This window comes from Eumetopias jubatus, unplaced genomic scaffold, assembly GCF_037043125.1.
Source record: "Eumetopias jubatus isolate StellerSeaLion01/CBP00866 unplaced genomic scaffold, mEumJub1_p1.0 scaffold_12, whole genome shotgun sequence".
Taxonomy (NCBI): domain Eukaryota; kingdom Metazoa; phylum Chordata; class Mammalia; order Carnivora; family Otariidae; genus Eumetopias; species Eumetopias jubatus.
The window spans coordinates 102500563-102519467 of record NW_028274818.1 but is presented as its reverse complement, the minus strand read 5'-3'; the positions used below and the strand labels follow the sequence as shown (position 1 = coordinate 102519467).

Sequence of the window (18905 nt, the reverse complement as noted above, 5' to 3'; positions counted from 1 at the left end):
CCATTCTGGGAAAGACACTCTTCCCCCAAATTCAATACTTCTAGTCAAGGGAGGTGCAAAAATTTCTCTTGAGCTGTTGGGTCTCCGTTGGCACGTGGCCTACCTTGAGCTGAAGGCCAAGCCGCAGACTTTGGGGAGACTTGTCCTGAGCCCCTTCATTGGACCCCAAGTACCGCATTACTCCTCCCAAGAACCCTGAAGAGTGGGGTACTCCATCTGAAAGGTGATGATGCTGAGGAGGAAACAGGCTCGGTGAGGAGTAGAGCTGGGTGGGATGAGACACAGGCCCTCTGGCCCCCCGAGGCCTGCTACAGGAGCCAGGCGGCCATCAAACACTCCACTCAGTCTCTGGACAGCGTACCTCACAGATGGGGTGACCTGCCAGGCCAGCAGAGGCAGGGAGCCAGGCTGACTCTGCCTCCAGGCCCTGTTCTGCTGTTCCTCTGGGTCTTCTTGACATGGACCGTCCATTCCGTGGCTCCTTTTCACATTGTTAGTGACTCATTGTCAGGAGGCCTCCCTCCCTCCCTGACCCCCCCTCTTATAGGCACCCAGGCCCTCCATTCTTCCAGGAGAAAGTGTCCTCTCTTCGTCTCCTCCCTCCACACCCACCTCTCTCCTTTTGTCCAGCCAGGACCTGCTGGTTCTTCAAGGATTTGCTCCAGGATCACCGGCTCCAGGAAGCCCACCCCTCCTACCTCCAGCCTTTTACTCCCTCCCACAGCACACCCGGACCTGCTTGGTGGAGGACAGAGAGAGGGTGGGGTGTGATTCTTTCTTGCTGCAAATCTCCTGGCCCCGTGCACTTTAACACACCTGAACCACCTGGAGATTTTAAAATGCAGATTAGAGCTGGGATGGGGCCCCAAATTCTGCCTTTCCACAAGTCCCCAGGTGATGCTAATAGTGTTCACAGACCACCCTTAGAGGGGCAAGAACGGAGGCAGACCCAGAATCACAAAACCTTGCTCTGAATGTACTTTAAGGATTTTATTTGACAGAGAGCAAGACAGCGCAAGCAGGGGGAGTAGCAGAGGCGGAGGAAGAAGGCTCCTCACTGAGCAGGGAGCCCAATGCGGGGCTTGATCCCAGAACGCTGAGAGCATGACCTGCGCCGAAGGCAGACATTGAGCTGAGCCACCCAGGCACCCCCTGAATGTAGACATCTGTCTCTAGGCCTCTGTCAACATATCCAAGCCTCTGCCCTCAGCCAGGCCCCAGGCTACAGGGAGGGAGCCATTCCAGATGCAACAATTAAGCTCCTTCTGGTTCCAATCCCATTTATGTCCAACCAGCCCGCCCAACAGGTACCAGTCCCATTCTGCCCACGAGGAGCCTCAGGCTCACAGAAAGTAACTGGCAAGGCTGGGATTCCCAGTGAAGGGGACCTTCACCCAATCAGGAGGAGGAGTTGGGGTCTGGGGTGAGGTTGGAGCCAGCTAAGGGCCACAGCCCCCTGGGGGGATGGGGATGTCACAGCTGTCAGGGAGCGGGAGACCCCCTGCCCTGGAGAGGGGGCCGCAAGCTGCTTGGGCACCCGGGGCTTAGGAGAGGAAGGCAGCTCCCCCCAGTGACAGGAAGCTTCAAACAGGGCTCAGCCCTTCTGAGGAGCCTACCTCTGAGTCGGTGACTTGGCCACAGCACACTCCCATTCACCCTACACCCCAGACGTGCTCCCCTACAGCAGCCTCAGGCCCAAGGTGACCACTGTCCAGACCCCTGCCCTGGACCTGGTCACCTCTGGGCCTTGAGCCTGCTGCCCCCTAGAGAAGCCGACTCCATCCTTTCCTCCCTGCCCACACCCGCATTTCAGATGCACGGGGTCCAGAGACGCACCAGACCCTCTGCTAGCCCAGAAGCAGGGCTGGCAGAGCCCACCCTGCTTTTTTGCCCCCGATAGCCGACATCTTGGCCTCCTTGGAGACATGGGAGGATGGTGGCCTGGGAAGATGAACCCCTCTCCCAGGAAGGCCGTGTTGCCCAGGGCCAAGGAAAATGCAGGCTTGCCTTCACAACCCAGCCTGGCCTCTCTGCTGTGGACAGACCACCCCACACTAGAGATGCAGCAGTCCGTGCTGGAGGGGGCTCCTTGAGCCCACAGCACTGTTCTCCCATCTGCCCCCCCATCCCCCTCACCCCTATATGACATCATGTACCACACCCCAGAGCTCACTTTCTTCTTTTATTGGGGAACAGACATAGGGCATATCACTGAGCGAGAAGCAGAACGGTGCCTCCGGGCAAGGACCAGGCCCATGGTAGCCAGAGTCAGGGATACCACCGTGGCCAGGCCTAAGCCCAGCATCACAGAGGTGTGAGGAGAGGTGGACCCCTCTACACCACGATCACCAGCCTTTCCCAGGAAGATCAGAGGCCCCACGGTGATCTCTGCTTCTTCGGTCACTGAAAGACACAGGACACCTAAGGGTCACCTTAGTCCTGCACCAGGGGTCAGATACAGGGTTTATGCTGTTTCAGCAGATTGAACTAGGTTGTTCCAGAAGCTGCGTTATCTCCCCACACTCCTGATCACGCCCTACTCTGAACCCCTGGCTGATGCTGGGGTGGGGGTTTAGAGTCCCCTATTAGCCCCCAAGTCTTCTATGTAAGAAAGCCCAAAACTGCATTCCCCCAGCAGTGAGCAGCCTTGAGTGGGGGACCAAGGAGGAATGTCACCCTGCAGGGACAGCAGGTACCCTAAGACGGAGGGGAGGGCAAGAGCCCTGGAGGGGTCCTAACACCTACCGTGCCTTCGACTTCGGGTTCGGGAAGCAGACTTGTGCTGCCCTCTCTCTAGGCGGGACAGCCTCCTGGAACTGCCTGGAAGGCCACAGCTGCCTTTGTTACAACAGTGACAGATGTCAGCCGTGCCTTCTACAGGGTACCACCTGAGCAGGGCGGGGTGGGGGGGGGGGGAAGAAGACAAGAAGATCGGATGGCCGTGTTGCCCTCAGGAACCAGTCTGCTGCTGATGTACATCCTAGGGGAACGGACCCCAGGGAGGCCGGTCAGGCTTTCTGCCCCAGCCATGTCTAACCTGTTCCCTCACCTCTTGGTGGACTTGATGAAGGAACAGGCTTTGTTTAGCTGGTCCGGGACTTGGTCAGCTGGAGTGACCTTCAGATGACAAGTGATATAGATCTAGAAGTAAGAGCAGCTGTTATGAGGTGGAATCCTAAACTGTACCAGGGACTTGAGTAAGCCAGTTCTTTAACCTGAACCCTTGGAGGAGTTCATTTTAGAGATAGTAGAGGGTCAGAGGTGAAGTTGCCCAAGATTTGAGGAAGTGGCAGATCAGATTCTAGATTGTAACCCACCAGCTTTATACCACACCCCACCCCCCAATCTTTCCCAAACTCTCCAATCCCTTACCACCGTGCCACCTGGGATAGGGGAAATTTTGATACAGAGCCAGGGTTCACATCAGCCCTGGTCCTCTTGGCAGATGCATCCCCAGGCAGAGGTCCCCCCTTCATACTCCAAGTAGTGCTTTGGCACCCCCTGCCAACCCTACAAGGGCATAGAAGTTCTACCACCTTCTCTGAAGGCTTCTGCAGAGCCACAAACCTTGGCCACCACCTAGTGGCTGAGTGCACCAGCAGGGAAGCCAATTTGAACAAGGGAGGATACACTTCTAGCCACCGGTTTTTGTTTGTTTTTTTTAAAGATTTTAAAGTAATCTCTACACCCAACGTGAGGCTTGAATTCACAACCCCGAGATCAAGAGTCACATGCTCCGCTGACTTAGCCAGCCAGGCGCCCCAGGCCACCAGCCTTCTATCTGCCCCAGCAGAGGAGAAATCTGGGATCCCTTAGAATCCCTATTTCAGCCTAGCACTGCTTTTATCCTCAAGCTTCTTCCCAGTACATTTTTTGATGTTAACTGGGGCCTAGGACTCTACAATGGTTCTTTGTTCCTCTTGAATAAAAGGTTTACTTCTGTGCCTTGGACAGAGTCAGCCAAACCATCCCATTTACTGTTAAGAGAGAATCTTCCCAGAACTCAGGCTACCTTCCATTGATCAGCATCATCCTCTGGTCTCCGGTGGGCAAGCCCAACCCCCCAAAAAATCCCTAGAGATGCAGATACCAGCTCAGGTTGCACCTGTCCTGATAACCACCACCCGTATGAAACCTTATCCCTTTCTCCTCCCCACTAGGTCACCTCTTGGGGTCAGTGGCACTCCCTACCCCAACTAGGATCCTCTACCCTAGGACCCACAAGGTCACTGATCTGGGTCATCAGGATCCTTTCTCACAGTCTGTTCTTTATCTGCAGCCCCATCCAACCCATCTGGAGTTTCAGGGCATCTCACCAATAGCCTTGATTCACACCCCTCCTTTTATTGACCAGTCTGTATCAAGCTTCCTGTTCTCAGAACAGAACTGCTGGGCATGGGGAGGTAGCTTCAGTGTCATCTACAAATTCACTGTGCCCCTTAATGCCCCTCAGCCATAGGAGCCTTTGGTTTAGTGGTTTGTAAACCCAGCTGCTTATTAGAGCCCCATAGGAGCTTAAGTAGCTTTTGATGATTTCCAAATAAGGACATTTTACGGTCATTTGTTCACTAGTCTAATGGTAGAAATCTAGATGATAGGTGTATAGGTATTTGCTGTGAAATTCTTTTATCACAGGAGAATTTCCATAATAAAATGTTAGCAAAGGGATGCTGTCCCCACCCCAATTAAGTGAAAAGATATGGGATTATAGGACCTTTCCAGGTGTTTAGTATAGAGCCATAATTAAAAAAATCCCTGCTACGATCCCTTCCTGAGCAGCTATTCCAAACTTTGTATCCCCTGCTCCTAGTTCAACAAACTTAAGATCTATTTGATTTTTATTTGTAAAATTCTACCAGCACTTTCTGATTAGCCATGCAGAGGCTGGGCTCTCTTCTAGACCTACTAAAACCAAATCCTGGGGGTGGGGCCCAACCTAGGTCAATAAACCCTCCAGATGCTGCTGATGCACTCAAGCTTCAAAAAGTCCCTGGTCTAGCCTAGGATCAAGTTTAAGACCCTACCCTGTAGGAAAAGAAGTTCATACCTGCTATTCTTGCCCTTCCAGAAAGCTTCCAGGAAGGCTGACACCTGTTTTTGTCAACCCCTTTACTCAACCTTCATCTGGCTTCCAGCCCTGCCCACTGTGGCAAAGACCAGGTTAGTGACCTGGCCACCAGATGCCACAGTGGGTGGTCCTCTCATCTGAACCATCAACTCTACCCCTGGTTCTATTTCTAAGACCCTGGATTCTCTCCACCTTTCATGGGCTTCCTAGCTACCTCTAAGGGTTTGTGCCACCCATGCTTCTTCCTTAAAGATCTCACTAGAACCCATGGCTTTATCAGCTGAGTTCAGAGTTTTGGAATAGGGACAGAGCTATCAAGTTACTTAAGGAGATACCTGGTGACCCACAGCAGACAGTAAGCCCCATCAGCCTGACCCCATAGTTCAATCTTATTCCAAGTTCCCCCACCCCCGAAGTAGGCTCCATACCCAACATGGGGCTTGAACTTAGAACACTGAGACCAAGTGTCACATGCTCCACTGACTTAGCCAGCCAGGTGCCCCCCAGTTATTTTTTAAAGGTCAATTACCGTGTTTCTGGAATCATTAGCAAAGTGGAACATGTCTACTGTGAACTGCAGAGTCTCTGGCCTGGGTCTGGGCCTTTTGAAGGCAGAAGAGGTATCAGAAAGACCGTCCACAAGACAGCTTTGAAGAGAAGGAGTGGACAATGGAGTCAGGGGCTGAGGAAGGTGGTGGAGGTTAGGTAGTTACAAGGGCTCCCTAGAGAAGTGGCCCAGCCCTCACCCGTGGAAGTCCACAATGGTGTGATGAGGGGAGGCATTCCGGTCGGGTGTCAGCGTGGCCAAGCAGTGGTCCACGAACAGCCGCAGTGGCACGTGGCTACCAGTGTGAACTTCAGCCTGGAGGTGGGCGACGTCTCCCAGCTGGAAGGTGGGGGACCGCTTCTCGGAGCCCCAGTCCTCTGAAAGGCACACAGTCAGGGGTGAGATCACCCGAGCTCTCCCTGCCAGCATCCCCCCCCCCGCCCCGAGCCCTCCTTGCTTACCCTCCATCAGGTGGAGAGAGAAAACCAGCTTCTCCTCTGAGAGCATCGTGGTCCTAAAGGGCACCCAGGTGGGCAGGATGGCCTGGCTGCTCACGTTGCTGTGCCTACGGAGCAGAGCAGCTGTCTACACCTGTCCTGAGCTCATCCCATCTGGCTTCAATGGAAGGGTTGGGTCTCTCATTCCTATCTCACAGCAGAGACCTCAGCTGGGGCCCAGCCAGGCAGTGAGTCTAAGGCCACTGAACAGACACCCGAAGTCTGAGCCTCCCCCTTGACCCTCCCGAACCCCACACCTGAGTGGGCCCCTCCCTCCAGCTGTGAGGACATTGCTGAGGCACGAAAATGGGATACACCCGAGTTCGCAGTTTGGTCTCTAGACCCAGATGGGCTTATCAGGGTTAACCCCAGAGGCTCAGATTTTAGGCCTGAGGCAGCCAGTCCTCTCTGCACCCCCTCTGGTTCTTGAGGGCCTCGGGGACTGTCTGGGCCTATACCAGGACGGGAAGGTCCTTGGAAGCAGTGGGAGGTCTCCAGAGGTCTGCCCTGCTGACCTCACCCTGTCTCACGGGAGAGGCTGTGTTGGTGACACATCAGAGAACTGGAGCTAGGATAGAGCAACCCAGCCTGGGGCAGGCCCCCTGGACCACCTGCCGCCATCGGGCCAGGCAAGCCCACGTTCTCAGGTCGGTCCCAGGCAGAGACCTTCTAAAGCAAGGCAGCCATGGTCCCAGGAGGGCTTCGGCCCCTGGAGCAAGTACAGGGGCGGCTGACCTTCCTGCCCTTAGCTCTTCCCTCTTCCCCCACCCAACCAGGTCAGGCTCCAAGCTCTCTCCACCCCTGCTGCCGTGGGTCAGAACTCATTCTACACCATCTCAGCTGGTCTCACCGATTCCATCTGCCTGAGGCCCTTCTGGGTTGAGAAACCCAACCTTACCCATTCAGCTTGGTTCTAGGGAGGAGTGCCTGCTAAGGTGTGAGCCTGCACCCCTTCTCTGGATCTGGTTGGGCCTTTAGAACCCCCCTGTCTCCCTTCCCTTTCTTGACCAGGCCCTGGGCTCCAGACCCATGGGCTGCGCCCCTATTGGTGGCATGTTGCACTCCCCTGGGGAGTGTGTGGCTCTGCCTAGACCATCTCAGTCCCACCTGTCCGGTAGGCACCCTCCCAGGATCTTGTTCTGGGAGCCTCTACCATGAACCGCCCCCTCCCCCAGGACCATGCCCTCAGGGTATCAGCACCACCTCTCCTACCTCCTCCCAGCCTGTGCACTCTTCACTCAGCTGAGACACACAGGACCCGGCATTGTGGCCTTGTCATTATGAGCCATAGTCACCCCCTCCTCATGCCCCAGTGCCCGAGGTCACAGGCACGTGCTTGGTGCTAAGGCTTGAGGGGTCTCCCCCACCTGCGTGCATGTTGCGGGGGAAGCCAGAGGCCAAGAATAGGCTGTGATAGCCCAAGCCTAGAACCTCCCCGTGCACGGTTTTTCCAAACTTCAAGGCAGGCCTGGGCTGGGCAGCCCTGCAGCTTCCACCAAGAGACAGCTGCGGCCCAGATACATTTCAGAGGCTCAGGGCAGACTCAGCAGCCTCCCCACTCCCCGCTGGAGTGGAGGGCGGTGACCTCAACCTACCTACGCACAATTTAGAGCCCCCAAGCTGCCAGACCATGCTGGGAGGGGCCTCTACACCAGGCGCAGCAACAGGCCCTGTCCCACACTGACCTGGGATAGTGGCACTCGATGGGAACCTCGGCGCGGTTAGTCCTCAGGATGGACAGGTTTCCCTCAGGACGGGGGCTGTGGAGCAGGAAGGTGCTGTACACCAGAGCACTGTCCGTCACCTGAATGGAACGGGAGGGGTTAATCCCAACAGCATCACCTGCCCACGAAAGGGTGCAGGGAGGGCAGCCCACCTGAGGTGGGGAGAACCCAGACCCTGGACTCAAAGCCCACCCTCCTGGTGACCTATGGGAAAGCCTAAACAGGTACCACCCTCGAACCTCTGTTTCCCACCGCCCCCCGAAATTGTGATGCCACCACAGGGGGTCTGGATCAGCTCTGTGTCAGGCCCCAAGTGGTGCCCAACCACCAGGGGTGTTGGGTATGTGCTCCCCTTCTCAGGCTGCCACCATCCCAACACCGTTTCCTTCTGGGGGTGGAAGGGGGGGCAGGGAAAGCCTGGGACCTAGAGAGCCACCTTGAAGAACCCAGAAGGTTCCAGGAACTTTAATTCATGGCCACAGCAGTTATGACTCAACTTGCCCTTCCTTCTCTGACTTCCTCTCATACCCACATCACAGAAGGGGATACTGGGTCAGTGGTTGCCAGAGGCAGGAAGAGCTCAGGCAGGTGCTACCAGATACTTGCATCTTCCAAGAGGCCACCCAGGAGGAGACCGAGCTGCTGCCTGGCCATGCCTGAACCACTCCATCTTTAGGAAAGAGTCCTAGCTTTCTACTAGCTAGGGCCCCAGATGGACCAGCAGCATCATTTTTGGGTCACCCTGTTCAGAAGTTCAGAATTTCAGGGCATTAAACCAATTGCAGCTGGTGAGACAGCACAGGGCCTGGCCCCAAGCGATTCTTATCAGGCAGGGTTGAGACACCCCACCCTGGAAAAGGGCATGGCCAGGTTGTGCGTATTGGAGTCACCTGGGGGCCTTAAGTGTGCTGCTAGCTGGCTCCCACAGCTGGTCTGATTTAGCACAGGAAAAGGGAATCAGGATTTTTAAATGCTCCCCGGGTGGTTCTAATGCCCAAAGTTTGGGAGTTACTCAACTAGAATGATTCTTCAAACAACTCTTGGGGTTCTCTGGGCTCCCTGTCCTCTTCCTGGGGAAACAAGAGCCAGGAGGCCTCAGGGTAAGCCCCGGGGGTGGGGGGGCAGCATGGAAGATTAGAGCCCCAGGAAGGCTCCAGGTGCTGAGCTTGCCCCTACCCTAGCCAAGCTGAGCCGTGAGTCCAGGGCCTGGTGGGCAAGAGCCCAGGACAAGGGAGAAGAGGGGCTGTGGGGTGACAGGAAGTAGCCCAAAGAACCGTGGACCAGCTAGGGGTCCTGTGCCCAGTCCAGCCCTGCCTTACTGGAAGCCCCTCCTTGTAGCCTGAATTACTTAACTCTTCAGTACCTGCCTCCCACATTAAGTGTCCCCGCCCCCCTACTTGGGACTACCCCCAGGGATCCTGTTTGTGCCTTGAAGTTAACAGAGGTGATCGTGACGCCCTTTGACCCCTCCCTCAAAGCCACATCTCTCCTTGTTGCTCTCCAGGGGTTCACAGACCCTCAGGAATCAGAGTGGGAGATGCCTTCTCTGGCCCAGAGTGCATGGCCATCTCTGGACTCCACCCCGTCTACCTGATTCTGGCCACTAGAGGCAAGCACTTTCAACCACCACAAGTTGCCAATCCCAAGCTTCAGGCCTCAGCTGCTCCCTGTCCCCAGCAAACGAAAGGGCTCTGGCCCAGCCCCACCTCTCCCTGGCCCTGCATCCACACTCCCTATGGCCACCAAGGGGGCCAAGTCTCACCTGCACCCCATTGCCACACTCGTGCAGCCCGACCTCAAACCTGACCACATCATCCGCGTCCATAGAGACCAGGGGTTCACAGTTCTGTGGGCCCAGAGTGAGGTCTGCAGGTCTGACGAGCTTCCCAGTACCAAAAAGGTTTTTGCTGACAGTGACCACCAGCTGGGCCTCCAGACACTCCACCACCACGGGGGGCCTAGATGGCAATGAGTAGTAGGTCTCACGCCAAGGAGTGGTCTGGAGATAGCACAGCTCCACGCCTCCCAAGAGCAGAAAGCAGATGAAGAGCCCATGGCTCAGCCCCATGGCTCCTCTAGTCACTCACACTGGTAACCCCTGTGCAGCCACCACCCAGCGGTCTTATACCCTGGATGATGCCACCTGCACCTGGGCTCCCACCCGCCTCCCTTCCCCAACCAATCAGTGCGCCAGTCCCCGATCTAGCAGCTTCGCATCACCTGGGAGCCTGTTAGAACTGCAGACTCTCGGCCCCACCCCAGACCCACCCAGTCAGAATCGGGTGTTTTGCTCTCTTCCCAAGTGATTTGTGTTCGAGGTCAGTCTGACAAGCGCGGACGGGCAGCCCGTTCAGTCATACCGTCTTGCCCCTTCCCTGCTTCCACTCCCATGTGTCAGCCCTTTGCCGGCCCAGCGAGGGAGTTAAAAGCGGGCCCAGGTCAGTGGGGGAGATGGGGAGAAAGACTTTGATTGGAGGGTGGGGAGGATGGATCAGGGGAGGCAGGGAGCTCATTCCAAGTGAGAAAACAGGAGGAGGCCTCATTAGGAGACCAGGGCATTTTAGGGGTCATTGCCCAATTTTCCCAGAGGTAGGAGGGGAGGTCAGTTTAGGTAGAGGTGGCCGTGTGAACAGAGGGAAAGAGAGGGGATTGGGCGGGCTTGGGAGAAAGCCTGGGAGCTCAGAGGTGCTGGAGCCTCAGTTCCCTGGGGGGTGAAAGTGGCAGTTTAGGGGGCTGGGGGGTCTCTGGCTGGGAAGGGGTAGGACCAGAGAGGAGGGTCAGGTGGCTACTGTACCAGTCCTGGTGGCAGAGGTGAAGAAGGACTGGCAGGGTCGACATTTACATTGACTATGCCAGAAAGCAGGGGAGAACTACAAAAATTAACAGCACCAGGGCGCCTGGCTGGCTCAGTTGGTGGAGTGTGCGACGCTTGATCTTGGGGTCTTGAGTTCGAGCCTACGTTGGGTGTGAAGAGTACTTAAAAATAAAAATAAAAAATTAATGGCACCTAATTCCTAGGGACAGAAGTGTGGACTCACTTGCAAATGCTTGCTTCTGAAGTAATCAAACCATAGATTTAAGTTGCTTGAACAGTCCCTTGGTGGGTTTTTTTGTGGGGGAAGGGTGTATTTTTTTTTAATATGTACTCTAGTTTACTTGTGGGAAAATAACCACCCCCACAACTTCCTTTGACTTAACCAACAGGGGTGGGGGGGGCAGTGTGGGGGGCGGAGGCAGCCAGCTCAGAGAAGCAGATCCAAGCTCACCTGGGTGACCCACCCCTGCGGGAAACCCTTCCCTCTGGGTTCCCTGTGTTAGATAACAAAAATTCAACCCAGTAAATTTTATTATTTTTTTAAAAAGATTTTATTTCTTTATTTTTTAAAACATGGAATGCTTCACAAATTTTCGTGTCATCCTTGTGCAGGGCCATGCTAATCTCCTCTGTATTATTCCAATTTTAAGTATATGTGCTCCTGAAGCGAGCACTTAAAGATTTTATTTTATTTTTTAGTTTATCTCTTGAAGATTTATTTATTTATGAGAAAGAGAGCACTCGTGCTCATGCACGCGCGTGGAGGGGAGGAGAGGGGCAGAGGGAGAGAGAATCTCAAGCGGACTCCCCTCTGAGTGTGGAGATTGATGAGGGGCTGGATCCCACCACCCACGAGATCATGACCTGAGCCGAAACCAAGTCGGATGCTTAGCCGACTGAGCCACCTGGGTGCCCCAAAGATTTTATATTTAAGTAATCTCCATACCCAACGTGGGGCTCAAACTCACAACCCCAAGATCAAGAATCACATGCTCCACTGACTGAACCAGCCAGGCGTCCCAACCCAGGAAATTTTAAAGAGCTAATTGGCTTCATTATTTGGTTCATGAATCAGGCAGCACACCTGCCTGATAAAGGTAAAGGGGAACCCCAAAGGGCCACAGGAAATGAAAGGTTTTTTAAAAATAGAGAGGGAGGGGCACCTGGGTGGCTCAGCGGGCTAAGCGTCTGACTTTGGCTTGGGTCATGATCTCAGGGTCCTGGGATCAGGTTCTGAGTCAGGCTCTGTGGTCAGTGGGGAGTTGGCCTGTCCCTCTGCCTCTCCCCCTGCTCATGCTCGAGCTCTCTCTCTTTCTCTCAAATAAATAATTAAAATCTTAAAAAAATTAAAAATAGGGAGTAGAACAAAGGAAATCATTAGAAAGAATTCATTGTTTTAGGCAAGTTCGACCTCCTAAGGGGAATGGAAGGGATCTTTCAGTAAACCTCCTAGTGCTGACCCTAGAGCAGGAAATTCCTATGTTGGCTGGTTAAAGGTTACATTTCTGGGGTGCCTGGCTGGCTCAGTCAGTTAGGTGTCTGACTCTTGATTGCAACTCAGGTCATGATCTCAGGGTCCTGGGATTGAGTCCCTGAGTCCAGCTCTATGCTTAGCGGGGAGTCTACTTCTCTCCCTCTCCCTCTGCCCCTCCCTCCCATGCACTCTTTCTCCCTCTCTCTATAAAATATATAAATAAATCTTTTTTTCTTTAAGATTTTATTTATTTGACACAGAGACAGCGAGAGCAGGAACACAAGCAGGGGGAGTGGGAGAGGGAGAAGCAGGCCTCCTGCAGAGCAGGGAGCCCGATGTGGGGCTCGATCCCAGGACCCTGGGATCATGACCTGAGCCAAAGGCAGACGCTTAACGACTGAGCCATCCAGGCACTCCTAAATAAATAAATCTTTTGGGGCACCTGGATGGCTCTGTCAGTTGAACATCTGACTCTTGGTTTCAGCTTGAGTCATGATCTCAACGTAGAGAGGTTGATCCCCACATCAGGCTCCACACTTAGCAGGGAGTCTGCCTGAGATTCTCTCTCTTTCCCTCTGCCCCTCCCTCCCCCACTCCCCGCCCCAACTTGCGGTCTCTCTCCCTGTCTCTAAAATAAATAAATAAATCTTAAAAAGAAATAAATATACATATTTTTTAAAAGAGGTTTCTTTTTTTTTTTTTAAAGATTTTATTTATTTATTCGACAGAGAGAGAGAGAGCACAAGCAGGGGGAGTGGGAGGCAGAGGCAGAGGGAGAAGCAGGCTCCCCGCAGAGCAGGGGGAGCCCGATGTGGGACTCGATCCCAGGACCCTGGGATCATGACCTGAGCCGAAGGCAGTCGCTTAACCAACTGAGCCACCCAGGCGCCCAAAAGAGGTTTCTTTTTTAAGAAACATTTCTGAGGGGTTGAAACTACAGTTAGGTTAGGTATTAAATCTTGGTTTACTGACTTGGGGCCTTAACACAAGTGATGCCTTTTTGGGCCTGTGGTTTTCTTTTTCTTTTTTTTTTTAGATTTTATTTATTTATTCATGAAAGAGAGAGAAAGAGAGAGAGAGGCAGAGGGAGAAGCAGACTCCCACGGAGCAGGGAGCCCGACGCGGGACTCGATCCCAGGACCCTGGGCCGAAGGCAGGCGCTTAACCATCTGAGTCACCCAGGCGCCCCTCTGGTTTTCTTTTTAACCTACCCCTTCCAGGGGGAAAGAACAGCTAGTTGGAGACACTCTTCTTAGGAAGGGGCCTCTCCATGCTTGTAGCCCACAGCTGTGTTTGTGGACTGTGCTGGCAAAAGGGTGGGGTGGGCTGGGCCCTGGAAATGAGGGCCTCCTTGAAGCCTTGGGATCTGTCCTCTCTCCCTCTGTGCCCTGGGACTAACCCCTCCTAGAAGGCTTCAGGAGAAAAGGACATGGACCGCCTGGCTGGCGCAGTTGGTGGAGCATGTGGGTTGAAGCCCCACGTTGGGCTTAGAGTTTACAAACAAATAAAAAAATAAGACATGAAGAAATTGGTGAGGGGGTGTGTGGCATGTATTGGGGGAGACGGAGAGGAGGATGGAGGAGAGTATGCACATGAAGTGCTGGTAAGTTTGTGTGTCCCCTCCTGAAAGAGGCCCAAAGACAACCCCATCAAGGAGCCTGGCCAGTCCAGCCCCCACTCTCCCCACGGCGCCCAGATTCTGGGTCTTTTGCATTTTTCCGAGAAGTACTGCCACCTGGTGGCCAGAATCACCAAAGGCAGAGCCACCAGCCCAGAGTGTTTTCCTTAAAATTCCTTCGAGCCCAGATATCGGTCTCTGATACTATTCCAAGGACCCAGGGTTCCTTGGAGGACTGGCTGATTCCAGGGCAAGGGCCAGGAAAGTACAAGGTGAATCTGGAATGTCTTGTTATGGCAAAAAATGATCACAAAATGATGAGGGTGTGTCAAAAGGACACAAGCCAAATTGAATGGGGGGGGAGGTGGCCCCACTGGCCAAGTTGGGGACAACTGTGCATCAAATGAATGAGGACAACAAGGACTCCACACCGAATAAAGTAAGAATCCATGGGCACTCTCTCTGTCAAATAAATAAATAAAATCTAAAAAAAAAATTCATTGACGGCATGATGGGGGTGTTAGCTGTGGTGATAATCATTTGCAATATATGAATATCAGATCAACATGTTGTCCACCTTGAACTCCTCACACAATGTTATGCAATTATAATTTTTTTTTAAGTTTCATTTTATTTGAGAGAAAGAGAGCACAAGAGGGAGTAGGGTCAGAGGGAGAAGCAGACTCCCCGCTCAGCAGGGAGCCGGGCGTGGGACTCCATCCAGGGACTCCGGGATCATGACCCAAGCCAAAGGCAGTCGCTTAACCAATATTATGCAATTATAACTTGATAAAGCTGGAGGAAAAGTTCCAGAGATGGATAATGGCAGCGGTTGCCCAATGGTATGAATGTAGTGGATGCCACCGAACTATATACTTATAAATGACTAAAATTGTAAAATTTATTTATTTAGTCATAGTATTATTATTCATAACAAGTAAATATATAAATATTTTATAAATATATAATAAAGATTTTATTTTTGAAGATGTACTTATAAAGATTTTATTTTTTAAAAAAGATGTATTTATTTGAGAGAGAGAGAGCATGAGCAGGAGGAGGGCAGAGGGAGAGGGAGAGAGAAACTTAAGCAGACTCCATGCTGAGCACAGACCCAGAGGTCATGACCTGACCTGAAACCATGAGTCGGACACTTAACCAACTGAGCCACCTAGGTGCGCCAAGATTTTATTTTTAAGTAATCTCTACACCCAACGTGGAGCTTCAACTTACAACCCTGAGATCAAGAGTTGCATGCTCTGCCAGCTAAGCCAGACAGGAGCCCTAAAATGGTAAATTTTATGTTATGTACATTTTACCACAATAAGAACAACACAGGAAAAAAAAAACCTACTTGATGGAAGCTTGAATGCATAGTTTCAAAGTTTCTCCCTCAAGATTCTGTATTAATTACAAAGGAATAAGTGGTTACTTCACAGTGATTAAATCTGGCAGATACCACTTTAGCCGCATTGTCAAAGTTAATTAACCATTAGAGGAATGAACATTGTCCCATTAGTGGGATAAACTGACATTGTGTGCCTCCTCATGTGAGGGGATGATGCCCAGTTTTTGGAAAAAAGTATGTATGTGTATACATGTGTGTATATATACAGCTTGTGTATGTTCACTTATACACATACAAATATAAAGAGATACAGAGGAGCGCCTGGGTGGCTCAGTTAAGGTTAAGTGTCTGCCTTCAGCTCAGGTCATGATCTCAGGGTCCTGGGATCGAGCCCTGCATCGGGCTCTCTGCTCAGCAGGGAGTCTGCTTCTCCCTCTGGCCCCCCCCCCCAAGTAAATAAATAAAATCTTAAAAAAGAGAGACAGATACAAAGTATATGCAGCAAAATGTTCATATTTGCTGGAAAGGGTAAACGAGATTTCAAAATGAAAAATAAACCTTCTCTAGGTCAATTCAAGTGAAAGGGAAAATAGTGGCATCCCTTTTCAGAAGAAGGCTTTTAACCAGTTTCCAGAAGCAATTGCTGAAGTAAAATATGAAGTTACTAGGCATAAACCGTACCAACCAAAAATGTGCAAGATCTTTGAGGAATACTTTATGAAACTTTATTGAAAGTCATCAAAGAATAAATGCACAGAGAGCTATTCCATATTCATGGATGGGAAACACAGTATCATCAAGATCTCAATTTTCCCAAAGTTAATCTATAATCTCTGTCAAAATCCCCATAGGTGTGTGTGTGTACGTGTGTGTGTGTGAGTGTGTGTATGGAACCTAAGTGATTCTAAAATTTATACAGAAGGAAAAAAAATAAAAAATAAAATAAAATTCATACAGAAGGGCTAAGGATCAAGGAAATCAAGACTTCTGAAGAATAAGAACAATGCAAAAGACAAATGCTCACAGCTATGAAGACATATTCTAGAGCCATAGTAATTAAAATGGGGTGCTCATAGGAGAGAAAAACACTAGGAGTGGAATAGATGAGTGAGCCCAGAAGCAGCCACTTACATATGTGAAATATGACACATGACAGAGGGGACAGATGGACAACTTAATGAAAGGAGCTGTGACAATGATTATCCATATGGGGGAAAAACTGGATTTCTACTTCATACATAAAAAGGAATTCTAGATAAATTAGAGAGCTGAATGTGTAGGAAGAAAACTTTATTTTTTTAAACCATTTTTTATTTTTTTAAAGATTTTTATTTATTTGACAGAGAGAGAGAGAGAGAGAGAGAGTGAGGGCAAGTGGGGGGAGAGGCAGACAGAGGGAGAAGCAGGCTCGATGCGGCACTCGATCCCGGGACCCTGGGATCATGACCTGAGCCAAAGGCAGACGCTTAACGACTGAGACACCCAGGCGCCCCTGGAAGAAAACTTGAAAATTTGTGGAAGGAAATACAACCTCCCGGGACAGAGTACGATGGAGGGAATTTGCTAAACATGACCCACCCAACAAGAAAAAGCACAAACCATTAAAGAGAGGTGACTTTGGGGGACACTTTCATAAGTGATAAAAATAGCTACCGTGACAGGGCACCTGGGTGGCTCAGTCAGTTGAGCGACCGGCTCTTGACTTTGGCTCGGGTCATGATGACAGGGTCCTGGGATCACATCAGGCTCCATGCTCAGCAGGGAGTCAGCTTGAAGATTCTCTCCCTCTGCCCATCCCCTTTCTCTCTTTCTCTCTCTCTCTCTCTCTCTGTGTGTGTGTCTCTCTAAAATAAATAAATAAGTCTTGAAAAAAAATAGAGGGGCATCTGGGTGTCTCAGTCGTTAAGCGTCTGCTTTCGGTTCAGTTCATGATCCCGGGGTGCTGGGATTGAGCCCCGCATTGGGCTCGGCGGAAGGCCTGCTTCTCCCCCTCCCACTCCCCCTCCCCGGCTCGTGTTCCCTCTCTCTCTGTGTCTCTCTGTGTCAAATAAATAAAATCTTTAAAACATAAAAATAAAAAAATAAAAAATAAAAAAAATGGAACTTTCCTGGGGCACCTGGCTGGCTCAGTCGATGGAACATTTGACTCTTGATCTCAGGGTTGTGAGTTTGAGCCCCACATTGCCTGTACAGATTACTCAAGGAAAAAAAAAAAACTAGGACTTTCTGTCACCCTGGGAAGGCAAAATAGCTGCTATGTGACAGAGAATAAGAGTAGCCATATTATAAGGCAGCTATAATTTGCCAGACACACATACCCACATGCTGCCGCTTTTACTGCTTAATTCTGCAGCCAGACTTCAGACAGACTGGAGAGATCCCGATGGGCTGGGATCTGGCACATTTTTTGTGCAGTTACTGAAGTGAAAAGAAATTTAAAGATACAAAAAGAAAGGGGCTCTAAAGTGTATGGGGAACTTTTCACTATTTCATTATTAAATGTCAATGGTATATAAAATTTACAGCCTACTTGAGCGAGTATGGGACCTTGATTACAGCTCAGGAAAACGGATATTTTGTACCACACTTTGGCTTTTTATTATAAGGTGTTCAAAAATTATCTTAAAAAATAAAGAAGTGTCTAAAGTAAAAATGGAGGGGGCGCCTGGCTGGCTCAGTTAGTAGAGCATGAGATTCTCGATCTCAGGGTTGTGAGTTGAAGCCCCACACGTTGGGCATGGAGTCTAAAAAAATAAAATAGGGGAGCCTGGGTGGCTCAGTTGGTTGAGTGTCAGCTCTTGGTTTTGGCTCAGGACATGATGTCAGGCTTGTGGGAAGAAACCCTGTGTGGGACTCCCTGCTCAGCTCAGAGTCTGTTTGAGATTCTCTCTCTCCTTCTTCCTCTGCCCCTCCCCCCAACCCCCTAAATAAATAAATAAATAAAATCTTTTCTAAAAATAATAAAAATAAAATCTTTTCAAAATAAATAAATAGGGATACCTGGGTGGCTCAGTCGGTTAAGCATCTGCCTTCAGCTCAAGTCATCATCCTAGGATCCTGGGATCAAGTCCCGCATTGGGCTCCTTGTTCAGCAGGGGAGTCTGCTTCTCTCTCTTTCTCTCTCTCTGCCCCTCCCCCCACTCATTCTGTCTCTCTCTTGCAAATAAATAAATAAAATCTAAAAAAACCTGAGGCGCCTGGGTGGCTCAGTCATTAAGCGTCTGCCTTCGACTCAGGTCATGATCCCGGGATCCTGGGATCGAGCCCGGCATGGGGCTCCCTGCTCAGTGGGAAGCCTGCTTCTCCCTCTCCCACTCCCCCTGCCTGTGTTCCCTCTCTCGCTGTGTCTCTCTCTCTGTCAAATAAATAAATAAAATCTTAAAAAAAAACCTGATTAAGATGGCAAATTTTATGTTATATGTATTTTACTACAATTGAAAATAAAATAAATTTAAATATTGCATCAGAAAAACGCAGCTCCTGGCCAACAGGGCCTGCTTGATTCTCAGAAAGTAGCTACTCTTGCCAGAAGTTTCCTCTGAGCCTTGGCTGCCCAGTGCAAGAGCACTTTCCCCTGGGATGTTTCTGCCTTGGCACCCCTTAGGCTGCTGGTAAAAGAAAATGCTGGATGAACATAATGGGACCCTGGTTCTGGTCCTATGGAACTCTCCTTCAATACCAGCGCTTCACCGAAAGTGCTGCCCATAGTTGCCTCTGGGAAGATCAAAGAATGAAGCTTCAGTGACTCTATGGGGAAACATGTGGCGCTTCTCTTCTATCCTCTGGATTTTGCTTTTGCGTGCTCTGTGCGTGT

The 18905-nt window shown here is 51.0% G+C and overlaps 1 protein-coding gene and 1 non-coding gene across 2 annotated transcripts; both read right to left on the bottom strand.

Moving 5' to 3' along the window:
• Positions 1-2182: 2182 nt before the first annotated feature.
• On the bottom strand, positions 2183-9913 carry ZP3 (zona pellucida glycoprotein 3). The gene is made up of 8 exons (XM_028110131.2): positions 9599-9913; positions 7798-7916; positions 6077-6180; positions 5815-5992; positions 5598-5715; positions 3050-3141; positions 2746-2888; positions 2183-2403 (listed from the first exon to the last, which is right to left on the bottom strand). The coding sequence occupies exons 1-8, from the start codon at positions 9902-9904 to the stop codon at positions 2183-2185; spliced, it is 1281 nt and encodes a 426-aa protein (XP_027965932.1). The 5' UTR covers positions 9905-9913.
• A 1305-nt stretch (positions 9914-11218) lies between these two features.
• LOC114214586 (U6 spliceosomal RNA) lies at positions 11219-11325 on the bottom strand. The gene has a single exon (XR_003610460.1). It is a non-coding gene; the product is annotated as a U6 spliceosomal RNA (small nuclear RNA).
• Between the last annotated feature and the right edge of the window lie 7580 nt (positions 11326-18905).

Coding starts and splice junctions, on each gene's coding strand:
- ZP3 (XM_028110131.2), bottom strand. CDS start 9,904: ATGGGGCTGAGCCATGGGCTCTTCATCTGCTTTCTGCTCTTGGGAGGC. Junction 6,181..7,797: donor ATCGAGTGCCACTATCCCAG/GTCAGTGTGGGA, acceptor TCTGCTCCGTAG/GCACAGCAACGTGAGCAGCC. Junction 3,142..5,597: donor CTAATGATTCCAGAAACACG/GTAATTGACCTT, acceptor TCTTACTTCTAG/ATCTATATCACTTGTCATCT.